A 21,836-nucleotide genomic window follows, 5' to 3' on the forward strand; every position below is an offset into this window, starting at 1 on the left:
AAAATCATTAGATACATTTTAAAACGAAAAAAAATAGCACGTTGTCACATGTAAATAAGATACATAAAGACACCCTTACAGAAATGAAAAGGTAGCGGCTAACTAGCCGCTAGGCAGCCGAAATGGGTATCCTGGAGGTAGCGTAAGTCAGCCAGTGGCGGCTAGGTTGCGGCTGAATATCCAAAACCTAAAGACGGTACTGGCTACCAGAGCCGCAAGCGGCTACTATAGACAAAAGGTAGCCAGAAACAGAACACGGTGAACTATTTCCATTAATTTGACAAATTTCAGTCGCTAGCGGAAACTGTAGCCAAAAAAGTAGCCGAAAACAGTACAATAACCTGTTTTAAATGAACAAACTGTCAGTCGCTAGCGGAAACTGTAGACGGACGAACGAACGAACGAACGAACAAACGGAAGAAGGGACGAACGAACGGACGGACGAAAGAAGAGACAACGAACGGACGCACGTATGAACGAAGGCAATATGAACTCCACGGCACATACAGTCAAGAAACCGGTCGGCAGAACGTCCGACTGCAGAACAAACAACCAAAAGCAAGTTTAATAGTGTTCAAGACGAACGAATTGACGGACGGACGAACGAATTGACGGACGGACGAACGGACGGACTAAATAAGGGACGAACGGGCGCACGGACAAACGAAGGAACGACCGAAGGTACGGATGGACATATGGACATATATGCGGACTGCACAGACTTATATGGGACGACACCTTACGCACATTCATTAAACCCCGTTTTCCAAAAGCGCATATGCCTAGAGTATTATTCAAGACTAGCCGACTCAGGCAACACAGGTTAATCAGAGGACGAAACTTTACGCCTAAACTGGATGTTCGCTTCCTTTAAAGGAACAGTGCCATAAAAGCGGAAAATGTTGCGCCGACTAGCTTGTGCTGTCATAGAGTGTCAACCCAGACTAGCCGGCGCATTCCGCACAGGCTTATAGGGGCCGAATCATTACGGGATTTTGCTTTGAAAATACTTACTTTAAGGAAAAATATCATAAAGGCGGAAAGTGTTGTGCCGGATTAGCCTATGCGCACTTCAGAGCATAATCTCTGATGACACTTTAAAAAGGCGGAATGTGTTGTGCCGGATTAGCCTATGCGCACTTCAGAGCATAGTCTCTGATGACACTTTAAGAACTTGAATTCGGCCCAGTTTTCTCCACAATATGGCTCACTTTAACGCTTGTGAGAAATGGGGCGGTGTCGATAGATTTTCCTAGCATTTATATAAAAAGAATAGATACAATCAAATAACGAGTTTCGTTTTTTTCGGATTCGAAAATCTTTCCTGGAAACCCGTAAATATTTTAAATGCGGTCAAGTAGCATGATATTTGAAACCGCATCCTAAAAAATATTTTCGCACATAAATTTCCATGCGTTAAACCTGCAATACACTATTAAACTAACAAAGTAGAGTTGAACCAAAGATAAACCAGTTATAGTTGATATAACATGTGTATTAGTATCTCTTTATTGGCCATATAACTTATTCAGCTTGACACTCATGTATAGGCTTATTATTGACTATACTTGGTAATGCCTGCTGTAACCACTTTCGGAGATAGTTTTAATACACTGGGTCATATGAATGAAAAGTTGCCTTTTCAATTTTTAAGTAATTATTGGAATTTATGTTTATACTTTAATAATATATATGATATATTGTGCATTACAAATGTAATTAATGCATGTATTAAGTATCGTTTAAAGTACCTATCGAATTTCATTTAGTTTTTTTTTCTAATCGAAAATAAAGTCTAGGCGGAAAAGGTCGTCCCTAATTAGCCAGTGCGGACTGCACATGCTAATCTAGGACGACACTCTACGCACAAGCATTAAGCCACGTTTTCCCAGACGGAAGCTCATATACAAATACGAATGTTGCGTGTGATGGGAAAGATATGGGCAGAACGCCATAAACTAGGACGCTGGTTGTGACGGGAAGGCGAAAAAACAGCATTTTACCGAAAAAGTAATTGGCGTCCTTACTACGACAATCAGAAATTTCCAGAAGAAACACATCTTAGGTCGCCGTAAGAACGCCAGTCCGGTGTGACGGGGCTAACGTAGTAACAAAGTAATACAAAACAATCAACGTTTCAAGTCATTTGTATCACAAAGTCATGTCGAGCCTCGTGGTTCCGATGTTATTTATTTATTAGCGAATAGGTCTTTAAAGGGATCTTTTCACGCTTTGGTAAATTGACAAAATTGAAAAAAGTTGTTTCAGATTCGCAAATTTTCGTTTTAGTTATAATATTTGTGAGGAAACAGTAATACTGAACATTTACCATGGTCTAATATAGCCATTATATGCATCTTTTGACGATTTGAAAACCTAAAAATTATAAAGCGTTGCAACGCGAAACGATTGAATAATTTGGAGAGTTCTGTTTTTGTCGTTAAATTTTGTGAAACTACGAAGATTGCTTATATAAGGTATAAAATACTTTATGAATATGTACTCGGCGGAATAGCTCAGTAGGCTAAAGCGTTTTTACTTCAGGACTCTGGCAGGACTCCAGGGGTCACTGGTTCGAAACCTGGTCAGGGCAATGTTCTTTTCCTTTTTTTAATTTTATTCTTGATTTTTTACTGGAGCTTTAACGATCCAATGTTTACATTTATCGATATAAAGCATTTAATGAATAAGTTAAAAAATGCCAAAATCTGTGAAAAGGCCCCTTTAAAACTACTAAATTAGTACATCGGTATATGTGAGTTAGGGAGTAGGTAGTTATAGTGTAAATAGCAGACATGTAACATGAATACACAATTAGAGGTAGTTAGTGAACGAGAACAAAACTTATCCGGAAAAAATATTACTAAAGATCGATGACACGAAACAATTAAGTGTCATTTTTACACCAAGAAATCGCCTTCAACCCTTCATTCCGCAGTCAGAAAAATGATATTAGAGGGTGAGGCATCGTCTTATATTTTTTCGACGAAAAATGCCTTATCTTTCCTTATCATTTTCTTAAAACATGTTCGAGATTCTCAACAAAACAGTCGATATGCGTCATGAAAGTAAAAACATCAACATTAATTTGCTAATGGTAATTCGTGTCGCCGCAATCGGCATGTTTGCAGACGGCTATGTTTTTACCCGCTCACCGCGTTTTAGTAAATGAGGCTATTGGAAGACGGTATTTCGACATAATGCATATTTATTGTATTTAAATGATGCATTTTTACGGAGTATTCCAGGGATAGTCGATATATCACGATTGATACCGGAGATTTTGATTTTGATGTTTAGAGTGATCTCCAGGCAATAGTAATTTACGCGCAATTTGCGCTGGAATTATGGTTCTCCTTTACGCAACGTAAACTATTTATAATGGCGGTGTATGCAAAACCGAAAACTAATCCTAAATCAGAGACGCACTAGCAATCGACTTAAGAAGAAATATAGATCCACAAAGATATTAACAGCTTGTTAAATTCAGTAGCAACATAGCCAAATGCACATAGTAAAACAAAGAACATCGTTAAAATAAGCATTCATAAAAAGTCCAAAAGGTTAACTGCAGTTGTCAATAACACACGCGCAGAAAAGATATAAATGAAGTAAATATAAACTTATCAATATGACACAAGTATATGAAGTGCTTGTACAGCTAATGTAACTAGGCGAAATGCAACTACCATGTTACAGAATTCACATGACAGTTGTTAAATAAGAATGTCATTTAACATCATGCATGCACTGGCGGAAATTCCCTTCCATACAAATCACACAACAGAGTTGTTGCTAATGACGTTATGTGTGTTTAATACATAGAAAGAACAGTGCCAGTCCCGATGGGATTTTTCGCAATGCTGAAAATAAAAGTTACCACCGGCGGGGATCGAACCCGCAATCCCCGGCTTAGAAGGCCGGTGCCTTATCCATTAGGCCACGGTGGCAGATACATTGTTGTTGAGTACTCTGATTGAAAAGTAATAATTTCACGTGCAACATTGACTTTAAGTAAGAAATAAATAGGCCTTTATCATTGCTTTAAACATGTATACAAGTTATATTTACACAAAACTTTATTGTATCCACTGAATCCTACTGTATGTTGAAAAGAAACGTGATTCAGACCGCGTGAAGTGAAGTGATAGTCCGCCATCATAAAATGCACGTGCATCTCGCGCACTGACAAATCAATCTTCAAACTAAGCAAAGCAAAATAAAGTTACATACTCTAACAACTGTACAGAAAATACGCCTTAACTTAAACCGCTCACAATCAAACTCCGACAGAATTTTTTATTCGATGAATTAAAAAATACTTTATGTATGGTACAATGTTAGTTTAATATAATCGCACATCCACCCTTCAATCTCTTGTAGACTCAAGTTATATGGCGGTTTTGTGTTGAGAATCGACATTCGTCATCAGCATGTAGTCCCTCCGTCGTTAATGTTTCGCGCCCGGTCCATGCATATCTAGGCAATTTAATTGTCAAATATGATACAATTGTCAAACAAAACAATCTTCAAGTTAAGTTTGTAAATAAATTACAATACACTTATTTTAACCGAAACAAAAGAAACAAAAAACAAAACCGAACCCATGAAAAACACAAATAATGAAGTAAAATATTGTTCTTTGTCGAACTTTCGGTCACCTATTTTGTTTATTTTTTTCTAGTTTACAACTTTCGGTTGATGAATATATCGACCTTAACTGAAACGTTCGTAACACTCTTTATTAACTTATTGTTAAAACACTCTTCCTTTGTACAAAAACTTTTTAACAGGCTAAACATTTATTTAATGCTGAAACTTTAATAATGTTTATAAATGTAATTACAATTTACAAACATTCTATACTCAACACTTTCTGAAGAGGAGCCATATGAATAGAGTAAGGATGCTACTTTTTCAAACAAAATTTAGTAAACAACCGATTTTCTCAGTAAAAAACTAATTGCAATTCTTATAATAGTAATATTACAACGATGTGCTCTTCCATTTTATGTTCATTATTTCAATAATTTGAACTCATTTGTTCTTTTTCATGTCGTTCACTCAGATGGACACAAAGGCTCTCTGCTTAAAGGTAGCAGTTTGTTGTATGTCCCCCAGACTGCCGTGGAGCGTTCCTTTCATCACCTGCTTAGATATCGTATTCATTCAAACCACAATTAGTTTTGGAAACGTTTGTATATAAATTAGAGATCTAACCATTCGAACAAGAACACGACGTACGAAACGGAATGATTGGCCGCAGCTATTCATTTTTATTCGTTTTGAAGTTTCCAGTTTTAAGACAAACCCACACTCCAAAATATCTTTTGGATCCGTCTGATGATTTAAGGAAATATTTTACCTTAAGAAAAACAATCATGTTCAAATTTTATATCTTAAAATCCAGAAATTATAGATTTAATTTGTGTGCTTCGTCAAAGAAAATACGTGACAAGAGATACGTCATATATTGGGAAATATAGTTGAATGAAAGTATGGACAACTGGTTGGGTAATTCATATAAGTGAGTGAAAAAATGTGGTTTGTAATATAAACGATCACATATGGCGGAGTTGGGTCGGGCGTCATTAAGCGGCCCTAGCCGTAAAACGGCCCTTGGGCCAAAGGACAGACATACGGCCGGACGGCCAGACAAAAGGTTAACCTACTGTCCCTTCGGAAACATAATGTGTTGGAGTAGGTATGACAGAACGAGCAGCACGATCACTTCCACGTTCAAGTTATAATGGTGATTTAAATAATATTATACATATAATCTTAAAGTGGTTTTATATACAATACACACCAAGGAAGTTGTATATTTATTTTGATATATAGACAAGCAGTTAAGTAACGTATCCGTTTTGTAAAATCATTTCTGGTATCAGCAAAATGTTCTACATACATAAACAATTACCAGGCAATGCACACAATTAATACACCAATAACAAACATAAAGTCCATGCTTCATGGCCATAATATTCTATATACTTAACCATGTATTTGATTACATAAGTAAAAACGAATTTTCTATGAAAATAAAAATGCTAACATTAACTAATCTCTGCCTTTATCCCTTTATTTATTACAAGGTTATGATTTGAAATATAAATAAAATCGGCAAAAAGTCGACATGCATAAACACAAAAATCATCAAAATTGTAATTTGTTCGAATCACAGTATATTCAGTATGAATTATACATAAAACCCACTCACTATTGGTGCAAATTAAATTAAAATAAATAGTATGTGTCATTTCCGACCCGAATGTACAGAACAGTCACACAATACAAAACATGTATGATGTTCATGTGTTTCTTCTAACGAAATCGCTTTGAATCAGTCAAAATTGAAAATTGTGTAAGAATAAAAAGCTCGTCGTTTAAAGATCCGTAAACACTGTCCAATACTATTATGCTTAATACAAACTGCCAACAACAAAAAAGTGCCAAACGAAGGTTAATAACAATAGGAAGACCGTAACATTGGTATAAAATAGTTAAAATACAAACACTCTTCAACTTGTTAGCATCGTAAAATCGTTTCACGATGTCATCTTGCTCGTTTTGAGGATAATCTCGAGGCAGGATCGGATTACTTCGGTTTGCGTTCATTTTCATATTCTTTATGCAAGCTATCCCAGAAAGTATTATCACGGTTTTATAAGAATTCTATAGCGTCAGATATACACCATTTCAATTGAATATACAAAGCAATAAAGTAAACGCTATTTGAACTAACACACTTATGAAGATAATCTACAAATTGTAACTATAAAAGAATTACCTTTGAAATGTAAAACAAATTATAAATAAATCACGAGGACTATGTTTTGCTTCCGACGCTGCCCGAGCCCATTCTCGTGTTCGCTCGTTAATGTTCGGATAACGTCGGCGGTAATTCAAAGGGAATATACTGTTTTACAAAAGAATAAAAACGAGCGTGTTGTATCTCGTGAAATCAATATTACCAGACCAAATCTAGCGATGAAATTTTGGATATTGCCTTAAGGAACAGTAATTTTTTATGAGATATATTTATGCTACGAAATTTTCGTTAATTTTGAGCATTTTATGATCTTTAAGAAAATTAATATACTGGGTCTTTCCGTTATAATTGTTAAAGAGACCGCGTTCATTTCAACATTTTGTGTATTAACTGTCGTATGTTAAGGCTGATTAAAATGACAACATACAACTGTGTGTCTTATATTGTTGTCTAATATTTAAGAGCTCATTTGGTGTATGCTATACCCTATATCAAACGCATTTGTTTCAAACATGTTCCACATCTAACACATTGAAACCTTACTCGATAAAATTAAAATTTGAGTTTGTATATGTTCAGTAAACGACGTTGTTGTGTACAGACGTAATCATTATTTTTTATCCACATGCTTTTACAGTAATATGTATCTCATAGTCTTTGAGTGCAATTCGTCTGTAAATGTTACATTTGAAACGCAATTTACGCTTTGAATACTCATATGACCAACTAAGTCATGTCTTAGATTCAAATCATTTCTTCTTACTGCGAATAAATAGAGCAAAAACTATGAGAGTCCACAGTTTGCTGTAGTTTGTTTCTGAAATCGTTTGTTGACATGAAGCCTTTTTAACTAATGCCATTCAAAATCTTTTCCGGTCAATTTTTCATTTTTAATTATATAATAATAATAGTAAAATCTATCATTATCATCATTAACAACATCGTTTTAATATAGCGGAAAAAAGTAATATAATAATTACCACTGCAACGAATTTGTTTGTATTATTGTCAACACAATTGGTCGAAAAACAGTACGAGTTACGTTGCACACTTGCAACATACACTTAAGTTTTAAAGAGCAAATGCGGTACACCACAGAGCATCTATACCACCATAACGTGGAACATCACACCCGGAAGCGTGTTCTATAGATATGGATGTTATTTGAACAGGAAGTTTTAAATGAAAAACGTCGATATGACTCAAATCCCGCTGAGTGCGGTTTCAGTTACAAGATTATTTTTCCCTGACACGGGTTTTCTTAAAGTGCAAAGCATCTTGTGTATAAATGGACAATATGTTTAATAAATTCAGCGAGATAGAACAAGATTTAGAAATCTTAGAAAGTGAATTAAAATTTACAAGTTATTATGTAGAGAGATTAGGAAAAGCATAGTTCTTAACAATTCATACTCGGTATGAAATTAGAATTCCCCTTACATCTTATAGTATAACAAACTAGGACATAACAAAACATCTCCATGAAAATCAAACAAGCATTAAAATAATATACATGTATTAATACCTTCAAAAACACAAAATAACGTTTTTTCATTGGCACTTTTTTATATTAGGGTTAAAGTCTCCAATAATGCTATGTAAGTAGGGTTATGGATCCATGTAGAAATAATGAGGCACAATGTAAGATATGTACACATCAACACCAATCTTTCTTCATTATAAGTTCGTAGATATCCCGGCTTTACATGGAAACGGTAGACCCACAGTTTGAACATTTCTTCTCTTTCATCATCAGACAGCAAAGGATGCCGATAGGGAAAAAGACGATGGCAAGTATAATACCAACAATGGAGTACCCCTCTTGCATGAAGCCAACCTACAAGAGCCAATTATGAGATAATGAGATACAAACAGGATAACACGAAACTAAAACAATATCATGAGAACAACACTTGCAATTCTTCCACAAATATAAGAACAATGAAAGTCAAGAAACAGTATTATGAGAGATCTTTTAATACCATATGCACCTAATATACCATAATTACTCAAAGCGAACGGTAAGTTGCTTGTTAAAAACATGATATGCAGCACAATAAGTAAAATAAAAACCAATGGAAGCTGGAGTAACACTGACTCAATGATAAGAATCGTATTTCACTTTTTTATTTGTGTTTTGTTTTCGTAAAACACAAAAGCTTAACATCACATGACATCAATTGACTTTTATCATTATACGATTATACTTCGCTTGGGAAAGGCCGTATCCCGAAAATACTTAAAGTAAGCGAATTATGTTAAATTACTCAATTATACATTATGATAGAACAATTGAACCTCATAAGTTTTGTATTTATACGCTTCAATATTTAGCAGGGTATGAATAACAATGTACCTACCCGACATGCCATACAATTAGGTGTTACAGGCATATACTGCCCGATCGGAGGGTATGGCCCTGGGGATGGTTGGTGTGGACCAGGGGCTCCGGGCGGCATAGTTCCATATCCTGATAGGATACAAATAATCTATTCCATTGTCAACATAATATTTTGATATATCCGTATGTGATTGGTATGCTTTATGAAGAACACAACAAATTACATATAGAACTTTGCTATGCAAATTTCCAGTCAGATACAATATTGTGTAACAGAATGGAATCATAATAGTTATTGAACATACCTATTGCAAGCTCATCATAATTATAAACATATACATTAAATTTACATGGCTGGAAAATAAATTTAAAGCCATATAAATGCTCAAAACCAATGAATATTTCGTAAAATATTTTGTTAAATAAATTTAACCCATAAAAAATCAGTGTACCTAATAGCAATATTTCAACGCTAGATGTGTTCTGGTAACATAGATTTAACGAGATACAAAATGCTCGGTTTTCTTTTTATGTGTGATAATATATTTTATGATAATTTCCCGCGACGATATCCGAACATTTACGAGCGAACGCGAGATTGGCTTCGGGAAGCTCACGAGAGCTACGTCGTGCTTCCGACGCTGCCTGAAGCCGATCTCGCGCTTGCTCTCCAAACCTGAGATTTGCATAATTTACTCCCAAAACATTAACTTAATATTGTGTGATGGTACTAAAAGCAACATTATTGTATATAATGCTTTTAATTGTAATGAAACTTTTGGGATAAATGAATAACAACTGTGTCAACTCTAATCAGTTTTAGTTACCTCTGTTGTCCGCCATTTTCACTGTTCAGTCAGATAAACTATATCAGATTTAATCTGCAAACAATTGGTTTATATTTGTGAATAAAAGCATGTCAACTTGGTTGCAATTCAACCAATTAAAAACTTTTATTATAACGACCTTTTTCCAAAATCATCACAAATTGTGAATTTTAAATCTAAAATATATAATTACAGAAAAAGACAGGAGCAAACCATAAACGGAATTTACATAAGCCACAATCAGAAGTAGTATTTGTAAAAAGTGTTCGTTAAGCAAAACAACGAATAAAAATTACAAAATCAACGGAATGCAAATTACAATCATTTTGTTATTTAATTTATTTAAAAAGCATGTCAAAAACATAAATGCAGATATAATAAATGGATCGTTAAGTATTTGATACTCTCATGTGATGAAGCTGTAGCGCTTTGTTGTTGTTCTTAAATTGACTTTATATGACTTGCAATACTACATCGTCAAGTAATTATTTAATGTGTCCCAAAATAATTACAGCACTTACGGTTCGTTTTGTTTTTAGTCCCGATAATATGTTTTCCTAATACTGTTGTTTTGAATACAATGCGCAAGGATAGGTTATAAATAAATGTAACTAACTGAAAATCGTAAAATAAACTTCCTTAATCAATGATGCGATGTGAACACATATTGCCTTAACATAAAGCTGCAAAATCTACATAGCGTTTGCCTTAAGGAATTTCTTACTGATAAAACAGTCCGTGAATATAGCTTGTATAATTAGTCTTAAGCTTTACTTCCCGATTTCTCTCTATGTATGCCTTAAACGAAAATACAACTGGATGATTATGCAATGGTCGAGTAACGTTACATTACTGCTTTAAATATGCGTTAAACAAAATCACACAAAATCATTTATATAAATTGAAAAAATAGCTCGTTAGCGTTTAAAGCCTAATGCGAATAAATGAATCGCATTCTGAGATAAATGGGCTTAATGCATGTGCGTAAAGTGTCGTCCTAGATTAGCCTCTGGAGTCCGCACAGGCTAATCTGGGACGACACTTTCCGCTTTTATGACACTTTTCGTTAAAATGATTTCTCTTCTTAGCAAAAATCCAATTTAGGCGACACTTTACGCACATGCATTTTGCCCAGTTTTCTCAGAACACGACTCAAATTATCTTAATCGTAAGTGGATAAAACTTGCTTTACTAGGATATATTAAAATTTAATCAAAATTCCTTTGGGTCTCATTATAACTGTGCCAATTTCAAGGCATTGTTCTTGACTCTCCGTTTTTTTCAAGTCTGGTATCATCTTTAAGATTTATGTGTTATTTTCCAAAAACTGGAAGAACTGTTATTTAAAAAAAGGAATATGTCGGAACGAAGACACCTCCTGATAACTAGCTTTCTTCTGTAAAATTTTGACAAAGGCCAAGTCACCCAAGAAATGCACCCAAATATTCTCGTAAAGCATTGAAATGCTCACAAGTATTACAGAAACACAAATAATACAGGAAATACGAACAAAAGGCAAATATGCGACCGCTAAAGGCTTTTGTAAAAGAAGTGTACAGAATTTCTTTAGAAAAGGCATTACGTTCTAACCATGGAGGGATGCACGATGAACGATATGACTATCGCATTGTCGCCATCGTAATATCGCACTGTCGCCATCGTATTGTCGCACTGTTGCATTGTCGTTATCGCACTATCGCATTGTCGCCATCGTACTATCGCATTGTCGCCATCGCACTATCGCATTGTCGCCCTCTGGATTTTAATGTGTAACCACGATGGCACTAACGGTATTCCGTACGTCATAATGTTTCTGGCGTTTGACTGTTCCCATTTATTTATTCCCACAATGCGTTGGCTGCACGTGCAATGCAGATATAGGAGAGATTCTTTCACAGTATTTTTTATCACAAGAGCGTATTATACTATGAATATGTACCTAACGTTTTAAATTTTCTAATCAAATTGAATTGTTTTTCTTTTTCATTGCGTTTTTGTTTGAATTACTTTGCTATTATATTAATGCTTACAACAACTTTAGTGTTATGTGACTCCTTAATAGCAAATATCGAGTTTAGGCTACTTATCAACCAGTGTAAATCCTCAAAGTCTTGCATCGACTGTAGAAAGAATGTGATCCAGTTTAAATCATTATTTATTTAATATAGAACAGAACAGAACAGATAGTTTATTTACGACAAAAGCATATACAGCTCATCGTCAAAATAACAATAAAGCAATAATAAATACACATAAATACTCATGAGGTATTAACAAAATATAACTGCTTTCTACCTCAAAGTATGCGAGAAACGTTGCTTTTAGACTGTGCGTTCTAGTTCGTTAGCAATAATTTAATAAGCGAGCTATGTTTGTTGAATAAGATGGATAGTTGGAACATTTAGCACATCAGAATACATTACGAGAACAAAATGTTAATTTTAACAAAAACAAATAATATTTTCTGAACTAAAATCTGCAAAAAACATCGCGGTAAGCATTTTAAGGACTGTCTCTTAACAATTATATTATTAGTAAGCTATATTTGTTTAATAAGATGAACAGATATAAAAAAGAGCACATAAGACAATTGACTTATATGTTTTTACAGCCTTAAATCCCCATTTTAACGAAACAATCACTAGTGTCTAACCATAAGTATGCAAGAAAAATGCTTTTAGCATGTATTGCCTGTTTCTAAATAATTATATTACAAGAAAGATAAATTTGTTGAATAGCGTGACCAGTTAGAAAATTAAGCACATACGAATTCTGACTTGCAAATTTCACGGCGAAAAATTCACAAAATATCCCCAAAACTGTTGTATAATCCAAAAAAGGCAAGAACAATTGCTTTTAGTCTGTGAATGTCTTTTTGTCATCAATGACATTATAAGGATGCTATGTCTTTTTTACACTATGCACAATTGGAAAGTTTAGCACATTACAAAAATTGATTTGCATAGTTTAGGCATAAAAACAGCAACACATGTTGATAAGAAAATCAGTTTATTTTTCAGTGCCAGAGTATGCAAAGATTATCGCTTGTAGCATTTTATTGTCTGTTTATAGACAATAACGCTGTGGGTAAGCTATACTTGTTAATTAAGATGAACAGTAAGAAAATTAAGAACAATTTAGAATATTGACTTGCATATTTTCACCTATACAGTGCATCCAAATCTGAACAAGCAAATCACTATTTTTATACCAAAACTATACAAGAAAGAGTTTGTTGTTGTTTTTTTTGCATTACAGTGCCTACTTATAAAATAACTTTATTTTTATTTATTATATCTTGTCGATTTGATGCACAGTAGGAAACATTTGTCACATACAATTTTGACTTTCATATTTTACAGCAAAAAAGGAAGATTTTAATGAAAAAAAATCTTGCACCAAAGTCAAGTGCAGAATAATCACAGTATTGATTCTTTTCATATCTGTTTGCCAATCACACAAAAGCCAAGTTATATATGTTGAAAAATATGACACGTTGGGAACATGCAGTGCATTATAAACTTGAATTCCATTTTAAACGGCCTTATTGAAAGATTTGACTTCCGTATGGAACATTTTTACCCCACGGTATGCAGAATAAACTGTATGCCTTTTCAACCTGAGTGTGACCAATTACATTGTTATTAAGCTTTTCTTTGATAAATAAGATTAATATTGAAAGTATAAAGCACATAAGAAGCTCGATTTGCATATTTCATGGCATAAAATCCCAATTTTAAGAAGAACATAGCACACATAAACAGTAAACACTTTAAATTACTACTGTGAAACCACAACCCAATTTACACAGAAACTTAAGTGTGACGAAACTGCATTTTGACAAAACCTTCAAACCTCTTAAAATAAATATATATGGACCAATATGCAATTCAAACGGTACGACCTAAAAATTATGCCCGAAAATTAGTCGCCGCCGAATTTTCAGTTTTATACAGGAGTTTTGTTTCCCAAAAATGAAGATATGAATACCAGCCCATTCAAAATCCTTATTTGTATATTTTCTCCGCATTTTTAACTTAAATCAATACAAAAGAAAATAAGAAAATAAGACTTGCAATTTTGACGGCATGAAATTTTTACGGAGCGTAGCGTAAAATTTACAAGACCGGAACCGGAACTTGTGGTTTTTACGGGTCTTGCAGATTTTACGCTTCACCGTCATGAAAGTAAATGTGTGTGTGTTTGCAGGGCACCCAATGTAGTTACAATAATAAAAGTGGCAACAATCACTTATTTCTCTATATATTTAGCGCAATCATAACGATTTGAATTGACGTTCATTGAGCTACAGGAAGTGCAAGAATTCGCTTTTCAATAATGTTGTTTAAATACCGTGGGTACAAAGCATATTTTATTAATCATATAATGTGAGCGGCCCAATTTTAATGCAGACATGCGTATTTTATTTGAGGTCGTTCCGCGTGCATGTCAATACAGAATTGTCTTAAAGACGGATACAAAGAACACCTAACAATAGACTATTGCGTTTACAAATTGAAATCAAAATGAATCATATGAACCTGCGGTTACAGCATTCGTCTTTATCACAAAATGAATTGAAGCTGTAAGGTGTTCTTTGTAAACGATATAAACGATATAATGTGCGAAATTTGTGTCGAGTGCGTGTCGTAAACGAGTATTTATTAAACCACAAAGAGCATGCCCCCTTTTAAAGTTTATATCGTATAAAAAAAGATTCATAACTGAAATAGCAAGGCTTGTTTTGACGCGAAAAATATTGATATCTGAATATTTATCATTCAATATTTATTTCGCATTATTTAATTTGATCTATACATACATATTAATAACACTTTTTCAAACGCAGTAGTGCGTTAAGGCGTACGCTAAATACATTTAGCCGTGATTTTGAAGGTCGACAATAACGCGTCTTCAATTGCGTTTTTACAGAAAAGAACGCTTTTTAGGCAAAACAATAGATACACTACGACATTCTCTATATTTTAACATTCAGTTAACTTTCTTAAAACATAATAAAGAACCTTCTCTTCCATATTACATTTTCACAAAAAAAATCGTGTAGTAGTAAAAGTGCATAAACAAAATTGTTGTTATGTTATTTTGACGCTTCCATTTGACGCAAACATGTATTTCCGTTTGTCTAAAGTGTTATTGTCAAATGTTGTTATGAATAAAATATATCTGAAACGTATTTATAATTGCATGTGGATTTTAAACTTTCACATTTTGCATTAAATTAAAGCTTTTCCGGAAAACCTACTTTCTAGATTACAATTACTGTAAAGTTATAAATTAAAACCGATGAACAGGACCAATTACTTTAAACACTTGCATTTACAACGTAAATATTAATTTAGATAGGCTTTTACAGTTTGTGTGCGTTTCATCTGTGTAAACCAGTGTCTGCCAGCCGATTGTTTAAAAAAATGCAATTCTATTCAAGTAAATACAAGTACGAGAGAGCAACAGGTTCGTTGCTTAGTTAAGCACTTCCCGATTTGATTGACATGCGTTTGCATACACTAAGCCAAAAAGCCAATGAACAAAACTGCTGTTGAAAGGCGCACAGTTGCAAATACCAGTTTTGCTTTTTGCATCGGAATTGCTGTGCAACCGTTCATGTTATGGGTCCCGTTTTTACATCTATAAAAATTGTGCTAGTCAGCCAGTCAGAAGGCTATTTTTCAGACTTGTGAACATTCAAACGATTATTTCAAACTCTTTTGCAAAAGCTGGCAGCGAGTAGTCTATTTTTCAAAGATGCGTACGATAATATTTCAGAGTGCAATTTGGTTCCTAATTTTGGTCATCGGTTTTAGTCAAGAATTGTTGCGCATGCACAAATTTCAACGGGATGACGCACTGGTAAACATTCCCAGTATGGGGTCATTAACCACATGTGTCTGGTCATTAAACACAATTTATGATACCTCCGTGTCATCTCTTGGCATATTAATCCAAAAACTGAACAGTTGCTTTAATAAAACATTTGAACATATCTAAAAAATAGGCGTACATTTTTCCGAAGTGGATAAACAGGATCTATTCAGTATATATATTAGCCAGTTTAAACATAACACGTAAGTGTTTTATAATGACAATATATTTAAAATATTTTAGAAATTTACTGCTACACAATTATCGTATTTAACGGGTACCTGCAAATGTAAACTCCGATGTTTTTGCAGTGTTCGAAACATCATCGTGAAAACAAGCAATCGCGTTTGATCATAATATGGATATAAAATAATTGGGTATTTTTTTTTATAGATTTATGGTATAATAAAATGCCAGATTTGTATCGCTCATAATCACTACAAAACAGTGTTCAATATACATGTGCATTCAAAGACAGTTCAATTCGCAAAATATGCAGGTATTTTTTTCCAGTTGGATGCTTAAATTTATTAATATTTTCATTAAATGTAAACGAAACGAAAATGCATTCAATGTAAAAGAAAATAACAACTACATTTGAAGTTTGTAATGTATTGCGCTATTTGAGGGCTTTGCTTTATAACTGATTCAATGCACCTCTTACACTAAATTTCGATCGCTAATGAAAAATAACACTATCGCATCCGCACCACTTATAATTATAATCAAATTATTATAGGTTTTATTATTTTTGAAAGATCTGTTAGTTAAGTACTTTCTATGTTATTAGCGATTTTCGCATTCAAAATCGCAATCAACTTTCTGGGAGCCGCCATCTTGAAACGTTCGCGCCGAACTTATCGTTCAATAAGACCGAATCGGAAACAAACGATCATTGGCGAACGTTCGCTGTAACTGAACGCACTACAGGTGTTTATCAGTGTTTTATGCTGAACATCTCGGAAAGTGTATAGGGTGCGCTCGTAGATACCGAGATGGCGCTTCGCTACTGAACATATAAGGAATGATACATTTTAAGAAAGGTTTGAATAAGAATTTGTCAATATGTGGTTTACAGCTTCATTGTAAGTTTTGTTTCAGTATTAGCAACATGTACATTAAATAATTTCATAATTTACATTTACTTACATATCAATACTCGTTCAGTTGCTTTTATTTTGTTTTCTTCAATAACAATACCTTTGGGTATGAGAGAAGTAATGATTTTATGTCTCAAAACTTTTAAAATAACTAATAAATTAAACCATTTAAACATGTGATCGTTTTCAAAAAAGCGTTGAATTGGGACGAGCAATTCTTAAAGATTTTGACAAAACACATCGCTGTATCAAATACCTATATAATTATATAGGTCTTTGGCTGTATGAATTAAAGGTACATACGACGGTGAAGGCAGTTGTTTTGCATGAGAGCAGATCTAAGAAGAGACGTATTTAGTTGTTGACATACACACAAGTCGCGGTTTTTAGAAACGCTTTATAAAGGGCCCTATACACCAAGCACGTTCTTAGACAGTTCGCCAACGTTTTGAAGAAAATGCAGAACGTATAGTTTCGTTCAGAAAAAAAATCTGCAATATGACTAGATGACGTCCATACACAGTTTGCGCTACGTGCAGCTCGTTCCTATCCCGTCCTAGCCAGTTGCCGGCCCGTCTTTATCCAGTTCAAATCGGGTCAATTTCCCCATTGTCCCCGTTGGTATACCGTTTCCAGTCAGACCGAGCCCGTCCTCAGCCAGTTCGATTACGTTCGTACGCAGTTCTTCTTTATACGTTGCGCAGTGGTAACTCGTTCAAAGGCAGTTCTCACTCCGTCCTACTACGTTCTTAGTACTTTAGGACGTAGTTGCAGCCATTTTCTGCACGGCGATTATTAAACCGACTACGTTCCTGCCAGTTCTCATTTATGTTTCACGCCTTGAGCCGACCAGACGTTCATTTGTAATGCCTCCAAGAAATAATTCCGCCAAATTTTTCACCCAACAAGTTCTGTGTCGTCTTCGCCTTCTTTCTCGGCCCAACAAAACAGTATATTGCTGCTCTGCTTCTAGCATAAATTGCACGAAGCCAACATTTTCAAAATTAAGAGCTCCAAGATTGTCCAAGTTTCAACTTAATATCACAAATGATGAATTTTGAGACAACGACCTCTATTTATATGCACATTGTCTGAACGTATTGTATTTACGGTTTGAACGTTGTAACAACTGCATTAAACGAGTACAACGTACTTGGAACCTACTGCGAACTCCTTAAAACGAGTACAACGTACTAAGAACGTACGGAGAACTCGTAGAACGTATTGCAAACGTTGTAAGAACTTATCTTTTAGTTTCTATTTATTTTCACGAAACAAGATCGTACTTGAGACGTAGTGCGAACGGGGTCGGTCTGTCTGAGAACGGATTGGACGGACCAGAAACGGACTCGATCTGTGTGGCATCGTACAGGTAATTTCGGTCCGATCGCACTACGTTCTGGCACGTTCCTAACTCGATCTGAATACGACCTATCCGTTCTTAGTACGTCCATTCCGTTTCCAGTACGTTGTTACTACGTTTAATTGTAGAACGGGATGATCGGAAGAAAATTTTGAGTAGGCTCAAAGTTCTGAAACACCTCTCCCGTTCAACCCCGTTCCAGGGCGTCCACAAAGTTCGAAGACAGTTCGTAACACGTTGCTACTACGATCACTCCGTTCTCACACAGTTCGAGCCCGTTTAGTCACATTTTTCAGAACGTACTTCGAACGGAGTCGGTGTATTGGGGGTATAAAATACATATATAATTGAAACTTGTTGTGCGTGTATTTTATTCTCATCGAAGCAGGCTGTTTTTGGAGTTGTTTCATACTTGAGGCATTAATCTAATTTTTTCCATAACACTTTAATTAACTAAGGAGAATATACATAGTTTTGTATTATTTATATATTGATATGTAAATGCCGTCTATATGCCTATTAAAGCAGCAGTTTTTTTAAGGATATGCTAAGCACTTGTTTATCAATGCATTTTTTCAGAATGTATAGAATAAAGGCATAAGTGTTTGTACATTATACAGACGTTCTTTAATCAAAATTGAAAATAGTACGTCTTTCAGTGTCATCTTGCGATCAAGGCTGAACTACAGTGAGGCTGAGGTAATCGACTTTTTACTATACATAACACCCTTGTTTAAGTATCTACTGACTATATATGAACATGTTAATAATTCACGACTTGATTGTGGTGTTTTGTTTGAAAAATATGTAGCATAAATAATTTTCTTTATCATTCTGGTTTCTTTTCTAAAATCTGTATAATACAAATATACATAGAGTTACTATTATAGGGGGCGTATGAGGCATACAGATTTCCAACCGTTCTTATGTCCACTGATATTCATGTCGCTTGTAACTGAAACGTTTTTCGCCTCAAGTGATTACAATACAAACACGCATTAATAAATTTGAGCTTCTCAATATTAGGGTTCATTCTTTGTGTGTTCATCTTAAACAGTTTATGTATATGTGTTTAGTATGTGGCCAAAGGCATGTATTTGCTGATTTTGCCAATAAACTGAACTGAAAACTACTTAATATTGTATAACTGTTTTAACACGATTGACATTTTAACCCACACTTCAAGAGAATAGTGAGATATATTACCTTGTCTGTCCGAGCATCCGCCCGTACGTTCTTAAAAAAAATGCTTTGGTAACTGAAAACATATTATTTCTGTAAGAATAAAACTTTCAACACCTATTCACATGCACATGAACTTGTTGAGTAATGTCCATTTTTAGCATAGCAAAATATTTGCAAAACGTATACAGCGTATCGCTCAAAAACATAAATACTACATTACTTTAATTTACAAACATATGCACCAGCTTATGAACTTGTGTATTTGTGTAATATTTTACGACATTAATGCAAGTTTGAGACGAATGTGGAATATGGGACATCAGGGCCCTTCTACAACATGTCTAGTTAAAACTAAATCGTGAGTAACTTTTAGCATATCACATGATATTAAAATATTCTAAAAATTATATTCGTTAACACATGCTTGTGCTATTTTCCTCCAATGATTCTATTTTGCTTCAGGAATTTTGTGAACAAGTAGATGAAGACATTGTTCTACCAAACGACGCGGCTGAAGACGAGTTTATATTCGGAAAACTTTCGCTTGCTGCAGGCGACGGTAAATAAAATTCTGCTGTATTAATATGTTCTACATAAGACTTGCATGAAGCTTTTATTTATTTTTTCAAACATATTTTATTTCAAGATTCCAGACAAATACATACACAATAAAAATTGTAATACAGTAATGTAATGCCATTATGATAAAGATGCATAAACAACTCATCCAAATGTAGACGTTTATTTCATCGTGAGCATCCGTAATCCAATTGGCAATCATATGTTTACGGTTGTACAAAGTGTTTTATCTTGGCATTCACAAACAAATTATAAAACTTGCTTGTTTGGATTACATAAATAAAATAAACCAATCATGATAGCAGTATTACAAATACGGTCTTGCATAGCCAGATGAAGTAGCCTGGATTTGATAGAAAAATCACATGCGTAGAGTATCTTTGGTGTGTAGGATGTGGTGTAAAGATCCATTCATTTTGATGAAATACTACATAACGTGCGAACGTTTATAGCAACGTAGCAATAACGTGTAAACTACAATCTTAAGTTGTTTTAATATGAAGTCACATAGGTGAAGGCGTAGCAGCCAACACGCATGCGACTTGTTTATTGTTAATACTGATGTCGTGTTTTTTTAATTAAGTTTAAGCCCGATAAGTTAAAATTGACTGTAATAAAGTATTATTCAGAAATGCTAGTAATCATAAATTATGTCTGATATACTTAGTGCGTGGATAGCACTGCGAGAAAACACTACTGGAAACACTACAGGCAGAAAATGGTACGTGCCATTCGGTCCCAACGACCCAGTGATTTTCACGAACTGGAAATCTGGTGAACCAAATACTCCCGACGAACATTGTGTAGAAACCTTCCCTCTTCGACAGCCTGGGTGGAATGATATTCGTTGCACATTAACGAGTGTGGTTGTTTGTGAAAAATATAATGGGAATTGAAATATTGTTTCTTAAGAAGATTTTTAAAATAAAGTAGAACGTTTTTATTAAGTTAAAAGTTATTCACTTAGACTAAATAATGGATACACTTACAGTATGCAAAAACGATTTTATTTCAAACCGTTTCATTGACGACAGTTAGAATTTTACCTAGGATTTCGGCAAACTGTTACTTTTAATTGCTAATGTTTTTTTTTTTAATGTGCACATATGTTTGGCATTAATTATTGCTGCATTAAAGGGGCCTTTTCACAGATTTTGGCATGTATGTTTGTCATTAAATGCTTTATATTGATAAAGGTAAACATTGGTTCTAAAAAGCTACAGTAAAAATAAGAATAAAATTCAAGAAATAAAAAAGTAACCCTCAACTGGGCTCGAACCACTGACCCCTGAAGAAAAAGTATATCGCTTAGACCACTCGGCAAGCCGTGCTCATACGATCAGTGATGTATTTTATACTTTATATAAGCAATTCTCGTAGTATCTCAAAATATAGCGACAACTACACAACTCTCCAAATTATTCAATCGTTTCGCGTTGAAACTCTTTATAATTTTCAGGTTTTTAAATCGTCAAAAGATGCATATAATGGATCTTTTAGAGCTTGGTAAATGTTCAGTATTACTGTTTCCTCACAAATATAATAATTACAACGAAAATGTGCGAATCTGAAACATTTTTTAATTGCGTCAATTTACCAAAACGTGAAAATGCCCCTTAAAGAAGACGGTAGTGGTGGAACATAATAAAAATAAATACCGTTGATATAATATGATCCAAATTTCGTCGTGATCTACAAAAAGGGAAAAGGGTGAACCAAATGAGAACCTCGATTAAATTGTTTGGCAAAACACCAGTACAACCAGTGTGGATGGGGGATAACAGTTGCG

General features: G+C 34.4%; 2 protein-coding genes and 1 non-coding gene across 4 annotated transcripts in view; all 3 read right to left on the minus strand.

Annotated features, from left to right (window-relative positions):
* The window catches only part of LOC127867342 (uncharacterized), a 442,512-nt gene that overhangs the window by 279,137 nt on the left and 141,539 nt on the right, over positions 1-21,836 (minus strand). The window lies entirely within an intron of this gene.
* Positions 3,878-3,950, minus strand: Trnar-ucu (transfer RNA arginine (anticodon UCU)). The gene has a single exon. It is a non-coding gene; the product is annotated as a tRNA-Arg (tRNA).
* On the minus strand, positions 7,649-10,656 carry LOC127867352 (brain protein I3-like). Its single transcript, XM_052408447.1, has 4 exons — positions 10,462-10,656; positions 9,941-9,994; positions 9,133-9,242; positions 7,649-8,609 (listed from the first exon to the last, which is right to left on the minus strand). Exons 2-4 carry the CDS (start codon positions 9,954-9,956, stop codon positions 8,475-8,477), a joined length of 261 nt encoding a protein of 86 aa, XP_052264407.1. The 5' UTR covers positions 9,957-9,994; positions 10,462-10,656; the 3' UTR covers positions 7,649-8,474.

Source organism: Dreissena polymorpha, chromosome 2 (genome assembly GCF_020536995.1).
Source record: "Dreissena polymorpha isolate Duluth1 chromosome 2, UMN_Dpol_1.0, whole genome shotgun sequence".
Lineage (NCBI taxonomy): Eukaryota > Metazoa > Mollusca > Bivalvia > Myida > Dreissenidae > Dreissena > Dreissena polymorpha.